The sequence below is a fragment of the Nematolebias whitei genome, chromosome 6, assembly GCF_014905685.2.
Source record: "Nematolebias whitei isolate Nwh7 chromosome 6, NemWhi1, whole genome shotgun sequence".
NCBI lineage: Eukaryota > Metazoa > Chordata > Actinopteri > Cyprinodontiformes > Rivulidae > Nematolebias > Nematolebias whitei.
Genome location: NC_056503.1, coordinates 22,535,421 through 22,543,134, shown reverse-complemented (window position 1 = coordinate 22,543,134; position 7,714 = coordinate 22,535,421). Strand labels below are relative to the sequence as shown.

Here is a 7,714-nt window from a genome sequence, read left to right as displayed (position 1 = left end):
CAGGATCAGCCGCTATCCAAGTATATGATAACAAAGCCTGCTATACATCCACCAGCCGCATGCGGCCATTTCACCGCGAGCTGACTGGCCTTGAAAGACAATTGAAAAAGGTAAAAATTCAGTTAATCTGCAGATGGGACTATACTGCCAGGCACTGATCCATCGCCCAATGGATGTTCATACTGCTGCACTCAGCAGACGCGCCCGGCTGATGACCCAAACATGTGACATCCCAAAGCAGACATGTGTCAGAGCTGTCCACGTGTCTCAGTAATTAAGAAGAATGCAGCCAGAAACGGCTTTTAAATGTTCTTTTACGGCCATGAAATGACAAACATACCTTAGCTCCAAATCTTCTGCCTCGCTTATTCAGCTGCGCGTCCCCGACCGTTAATAACTAAATTAATTTTTTTTTTTTTTTTCCGGGTTCGGATCTGTAATTACTGTCAATTCGTCAGGTCGGATGGGGTTCGGAAATTATGACTGCGAGCTGGGGCTGAGTTGGATCAGATTTTTGGGGCCTGAATGCAACTCTATACAGTTGTCAGGGATTGTCACCAGTCTATGCTGCACCATGTTATTTTACTTTGTAAAAACTGGATTTGGCTTTGTTATTGAAGGGGTTTATTATTATTGTTGTTGTTGTTGTTGTTGTTATAATATTGTTATTAATTTTATTGTTATTGATTTTAATTATTATTGTTGTTTTATTGTCATTGTTGTTATTGTTATTATGATTACTAATATTATTATTATTGTTGGTGCCATATTAATGTTATTATTGTTGTTGTTATTATTTCTGTTGTTATTGTTAATATTTTTATTGCTGTTATTGTTGTTATTATCATACTATTATTATTGTTGTCATTATTATTATTATTATCATGATCATTATTATTAGGTTGAATTAATTAATTATTTTTTTTAATTTTTATTATTGTCATTATTATTATTGATCTTATTATTATTATTGTTATTCTTGTAATTGTTGTTGTTGGTATTATTATTGTTATGATTATTACTATTATTGTTGTTGTTGTTATCATTATTATTATTATTATTGTTATTATCCATCCATTCATCCATCCATTATCTTTTACCCGCTTCTTCCATTTTGGGTCACGGGGGTTGCCAGTGCCCATGTCCGGCAATCATTGTGTGAAGGGTGGGGTACACCCTGGACAGGTCGCAAGTCCATCACAGAGACACATAGAGACAAACGAGACAAACAACCATAGACTCTCTCACTCACACCTAGAGACATTTTAGAGTTACCAATCAGCCTAACATGCATGTTTTTGGTCTGTGGGAGGAAACAGGAGTACCCGGAGAAAACCCACGCATGCACGGAGAGAACATGCAAACTCCACCCAGAAAGACCCCTGGACCGGTATTTGAACCAAGGACCTACTCGCTGAGAGGCAGCAGCTCTACCATTTGTGCCAATAATAATTGTGTAATAACAATGACACAAACACACTTATAGAATGTAAAAATAGTATTTATTTATTTATTTACCCTGAGTAAAACAATTACAAAAAAACTTTACAATCTCAATTTTTCAAGTCAGTTCTGTATGTAGGGAAATGAAGTATTTCTTGAGAAAGCTGATCTCTCATGTCTTCATTCTTCATTCATACAAATGTCACAGTTTTAAAAGACTGGTCCAGACTTCAGTCACGTGTCTTAGTGCCAAAGCATCATTCTTCATTATTTATTGACCTGCTACATCAACAAGGACACGAGCAGGACCACCCTCTGATTCTTCAAGTATTAACTCAGTTGTGTGGTTACACAATTACAGTACCTTCTTTGTTTCCTTTATGAAAAATATATTAATCATCTAAGACCAGAGGTATGTTGGACCCACCACTCTTCATTTATATCTATATTTCCTTCGAGAGAAAGCTTTGTGTTCTTGCACTGAAGTTTCACCATCCAACGTGACCATGTCTTCTATCTGAAAACATGTTTCTGGTCAGCAGAAAATGATAGGTGTGGCTTTACACGCAGTATATGGAAGTGCCTTGACTCCACACAAGTCTTTCTTAAGTGGGTCAGATATAAAACAAGTAACACATGAGTTGGTTTCCTCAGCTCATATAACTGCCAAGCATCGGGATGTCTGATTGACTTCCTCCAACAGTCTGCCCTCAAGAAGTTCATACATCAGCATCCCAAACCACCAATAGAGTCAGTTTATTGGGGACTGTTTTGCATGAAGAGTTTCACATCTTGGTAACATTAGGAGGATCATTAATTTCAATCACCTCAAAGCCCAGGTTTTCATGTCCGTCCATGGAAAGCAAATGGTTACCTTTGATGTTGTGGTAACAGTATGCACAGTGCGCAGTGGCCACAGGTACCACTTTGGAGAAGTTGGAGAAATCTACTCTGTACTTGCCCTCTTTGCTTCTGGAGATGATGGGCATAAAATTGAAGCCCCACATGATCTCCTGAGGAATGAAAGAGGTCCGTACTTGGCAGGAAGAACTTGTGGACTCTGCTGTGCCATCAAGGAATACCACCAGCTCAAAGTCTTGGTTGTGTAGTGTGTCCACTGCTATCTCGAAGAAAGGGCTGCTCTTGTCTATGACGTGGTATAATGTGAGCGGGCATACAAAGAACAGGTTGTCCTTCCCAGCATCTACCATGAAGTCAATGTTCACCTGGTCCATGATGATCGTTTCCCCATCAGGTGTTGTCGTTGTCCTCAACAGTTTGCCGTAGATCTGGCTTCCAATCATCAGGGTCTTGCGCAGGTTGGCCACTCTGATTGACAGGCAAAGTGAATTATTTCTCGGACATATGACAGCCATCTCACTGAATGTGATGGTTTTAGCCCTCTTTTTGGGTAAGGAGATCTTGGCCAGGATGACTCCACACATGAAGCAGTTGATAATCGCTCCGAGAAGGGACTGGATAATGAGAACGGCTACTGCACCTGGGCAGAAAGGCGTGATCGCTCGTCCGCCGTACCCAATTGTCATCTGGGTTTCAATTGAGTAGAGGAACGCTGTGGTGAGTCCCACAACGTTGTTGACACATGGAGAGTGATCTTCAGAGGGGTTTTGCCACGTCAAGTCCCCATTATTTCTGGCGATCCAGTACCACAGCAGTCCAAAGATGAACCAGCTCATGGTGAAGGATGCGCTGAAAAAGATGAGGACAAAACGCCACCTGATCTCCACAAAGGTGGTCCAGAAGTCAGCCAAGAAGGCGAAGTGAGTGCTGTACTTGATGTTTCCATACTCAATGTTGCAGCGACCATCTTTGGTCACTAGCCTGGTCCTTCGCCTCCTTCTCTCCGCCAGGTAGTCTTGGATACGTTGGTTTATGGAGCTCATTGTTTTGTATAAATAAACAACCTGTAAGACAGTTCAACAGAACGATAAATAATGAGTTACTGCACAAGCTGTATGAGCTAACGTTAAGATACTCAAGCAAACAATAGTGCTGATCAGTGAAGTGAAGATAAAACTGAAGCTAAATGACGGTACATTATGTAAAAAAAAAAAAAGTCTTGTTTGTAGCATATTTCTTAAAACATTGCATTAAGTGTTTTTTTTTTCATAGAAACCTAAAATGATCAAAAAATACTAGAATGTGCAACTAGAAGTTTAGAGAGAGTCTGTTTATTCACAGCCCTAAAAGCATCAAGCGTTTCAGTTCCAGTACAGTTTTACTGCTCTATTATAACTTTAATGAATGCAGCTAAAATCTGAAGAACTGTAAAAGAAGAATTTACACTAAAGCGTCTCAGACGCCTGCTCTAAGTGAAAAAGTGTGTGACTTTTTGGTCCTGGTTTTTACATCTCAAAGTAAGAAAGAAAACTTTGTACCGTTAAGCTCGTTTGCTCAAAGTTCACCATTGTTGCTACCTTCAGAAATCACAGCTGTATTAAAGCTATGACTTATCATAAATATCCTACATTATAAATGGTAGCTGGAAGACATTGCGGCTCGAAGGTTTCCAGAGAAGTATAACTTGTTGCCAAGTCATGCAAACTGCTTTTTGCCTTGTGTCATGCTTATTAATGAAAGGTGAAAAAACTAATAAACAATCTGTGCAGTGAGTTTTAGGTTTTGGCAGCGTTCAAATATTACATCAGCTTGTTTTGCCAAAAGGTATCAAGTAATCACACTGTACTTTTTGTTTGTAAACCCTAATCCTTTTGAAAGTGGACCACGTCATCATGTATCTCATTAGGTCAGCAGGATTTCAGGCAGTATTCAGTAATTCCAGGTACTTAAGGGTTGGGCAGGTATGGTGAGTTTCAAAATTATTGCTTTGCATCAGAAAATGACTACATTTACAGATAAACGCATGTCTTTAGAGGCCTTTACTCAGAATGAGACGTTAGGTTTCAAACTCAACACAAATCAAATTTATAATCACCATTAAAGTTAATGAAATAAAGTGAAAAGAAATGGCAAACGTCCTGGTGCTTTACACTGTCTCACTGCATGGATCAGCTGTAAATACAGTCCTGAAGGTATATAACACTGCACTTCAGTGACAGTTTCTCTAGTGTCATTCTAACGTTTTTACATTAGACAAAGCAAACAATAAAAAAAACACTGTGCAGTGGTTGAGTTAACCCATCATAATGTAATCTTACTGATGCAAGCAGAGTAATAAAGAAGGAAATAACAGTGTTCTGCTAAAAACATATAAAAGATCAAAATAAAAATATTCATGTATATATATATATATATATATATATATATATATATACAGTTTATACACACACATATACATATAAATATTAATGCACTCACCAGTGAGCGGTTGTTTGTGAGAGAAGAACAGTTGAATAAACCGCAGTCTTGTTCTTGTCACCTGTCTTGGACAGTTTAGGTGTGTCCCTTCCTTCTCTTGTGCCTGATGATGACCATTTGCTTGCATTTATACTCTTGTGTGTGAGCGAGCTTGAATCATCCAGGTAATGTTAACGCCCACAAATACATCAGGCACACCTCCGCCTTCCACCTTCGCGTACACCCTTTTGTGCTTCACAAAAAAAGAAATTGTTTTGTCAACAAAATCCTAGCACCAATGGGCCATGCTGACCTTTGGAAGTCTGCTAAGTTGCTCTAGATTCAAAGTTGGTTGTTTCTTGTTTGATGCAGCTTTTGATCTGCTGCAGCCGCTCTGGAGACGTGAGCCGAGCTAATGTTGACAGTGTAAATGTAAAGCCAGTATGTGCTGTATCCATCAGTGACTCGGGCTTTCGGTATATCAATGTCAAATAAACTCCAGCTAGGAGACTTGATGCACGCACCTGTTCTCTGTGACATTTACTATGATTTAGATTGAGCCAATCAGATTAAGATGAAGGTGCATCTAACATCAAATAGCGTGTTTCACTTAACCCAGCATGTAAAAATAAAACTGTTCACCATCAATCCAAAATCAGGACTTTTCTGTCAGTGTGTAATAAATCTTCTTATCTGAAGATGCTTCCCGTTGTATTGTGGGGGAGACACCAGGAGCTAGATGAAACCAAATAGATAACTTTCAGGGGTTTGTCAGAAACAAAATCAAAGACCTGCAAATGTCTGGAAAAGGTGCTCTGTATTAGTCCAGGATTCATTTATCAAAGTGTGTTCTGTTCCAAACTGCAGTAATAATTTACCTGCTGTGCTCTGTTTATTCTTGTAGTAGACACAGCATATTCATTATTATTTAATTATTGTTGACTCTTATTTGACAAGGCTCATTTTTCCTGAAATGTCTGGTTTTATCACCTTCATTGGTAAAGGAATCGTTGTGTGCTTCGGGGATATTTTTATGTAGACGTTGATTTTCATCATCTTTAGACAACTGCTTTGTTTTGTTCCTGTTAATGCCTGACAAACAGCCTCCAGTCTGCAGATCTACACTGACTGTCAGGCTGGTTGAATAGTAAAGATGCAGGTAAACTACTTTAAAGTATTAAATCCAGACATCACAGTTTAAGACTTGTTTGCAGGGACAATGTGAAAAATTATTATTCTTTATCATATATTTTTTTAACTGAACAAATGGATTATTTTGTTTTATTTTTTGGATTTATCTTGTCCTGAATGACCAAGACTCTACACCAACATACTGTCAAAATATTTATATTTTTTCTTATCTGCACAAAGGAAAACTATTTTTAGTCAAAAAATATATAATTTCCTTTAATTTCTGTAGCTTTGGTTTGCAGTTGATGTGTGTTTTAATCAGGTAGGTGGTGTGTGTTTGGGTCTATAGGCATGTATCAGTCAGTCTGTTAGATATTTAGATCAATTTTAACTAAACTTTGAATTAGCTGCACACTTTAAACTGAGTATCTTTCAGTCAGCCCATAGCATGATGGCTGCCACAGCTAATCAGCCTTAGCCAATAAAACAAATGATTTAAACTGTAAGAACTTAGTCAGTTTAAGAATACTAAGTTAGATTTTACTGAGACATTGGCTCAAAGGAATAAAACCAGCTCCATGATGATCTTAAGCTTGATGCATCTGCTGCTGAGCCTTTCAGCAGAGCTGTCCAACAGAAGGTGAAGACAAGTGATTTTAGGACAGAGTCAAAAACAACGAAAAACATCTTTCTCCAGCAAGCAGAGCTTGTGGTTTTTATTTTTTAAACTGTGATTATCAGTCACATGATTAAATCAGGGGCTGAGATGGTGTAGATGGTGTCTTGGATTTTATTACTGCTTTTTCTTTACAATTTGTATTTTTGTTGGATGTAACTGGGACCCTGTGTTCATACTGGTAGTTCTGTTCCACTTCATGTACCATGTGTGATGATGTGAATGACAATAAAGAACCTTGAATCCTTGAATGTAGCCACACACCATAAAGGAAGTCAGTACCTGGCTTATTCTTCAAGTTATCCTGCTCACTACATGCAATAATGAATGGAGGGTTATTCCAGTTCTTCTTCTTTCTGCGATGGGGGACAAAAATACACAAAATCACAAACATGATTTGAATCGCAGCACGGTGGCACAGCTGGTAGAGCTGCTGCCTCTCAGCGAGCAGGTCGCCTCGGTTAAAATCCCAGTCCGGGGGCCTTTCTGGGTGGAGTTTGCATGTTCTCTCCGTGCATACATGGGTTTTCTCTGGGTACTCCAGTTTCCTCCCACAAACCAAAAACATGCATGTTGGACTGATTGGTAACTCTAAATTGTCTCTAGGTGTGAGTGAGAGAGTGAATGGTTGTTTGTGTGATGGACTGGAGACCTGTCCAGGGTGTACTTCCGCCTCTCGCACAGTAACTGCTGAATAAAGGAACAAGTGAACCCCGTGACCCAAAAAGGAGGAAGTGTGTAAAAGATAATGGATTGATTATTTGAATCAATCAGTTCCCTGGATCACAACTGTTCATTTGTTCAGCTTGACTCTGAACTCAGGTTGAGCTCTGACCTGAACTCTGAGCCACAGAGCTGCTACTCAAAGGACTTCAGCCTGACTGAGCAACCTGAATAATCACGTCAGCACAAGGGAAAGACAACCCAGAACCTATTGTTAACACTTCATAACATTTCACACCCTCTTTGCCTCCCACAGAAATGTCACGTGACGATAGAGCTGTGTTTAACTCTCATATTGTGTAAGTTGACACCCCAAGAACATGTAACTAGTATTTCGTCTGAACGGTCGTCACGCAGGGTTTTAAGTTGTGGGCATTGTACAGCTGCGGGATCCAATTTCTTGCATTTTCTTCAGTTCTTTAG

At 39.1% G+C, this 7,714-nt stretch overlaps 1 protein-coding gene across 1 annotated transcript; it reads right to left on the bottom strand.

Annotated features, from left to right (window-relative positions):
- Positions 1 to 1,601: 1,601 nt before the first annotated feature.
- On the bottom strand, positions 1,602 to 4,880 carry kcnj1a.1 (potassium inwardly rectifying channel subfamily J member 1a, tandem duplicate 1). Its single transcript, XM_037678111.1, has 2 exons — positions 4,783 to 4,880; positions 1,602 to 3,368 (listed from the first exon to the last, which is right to left on the bottom strand). The coding sequence occupies exon 2, from the start codon at positions 3,345 to 3,347 to the stop codon at positions 2,229 to 2,231; it is 1,119 nt and encodes a 372-aa protein (XP_037534039.1). The 5' UTR covers positions 3,348 to 3,368; positions 4,783 to 4,880; the 3' UTR covers positions 1,602 to 2,228.
- Between the last annotated feature and the right edge of the window lie 2,834 nt (positions 4,881 to 7,714).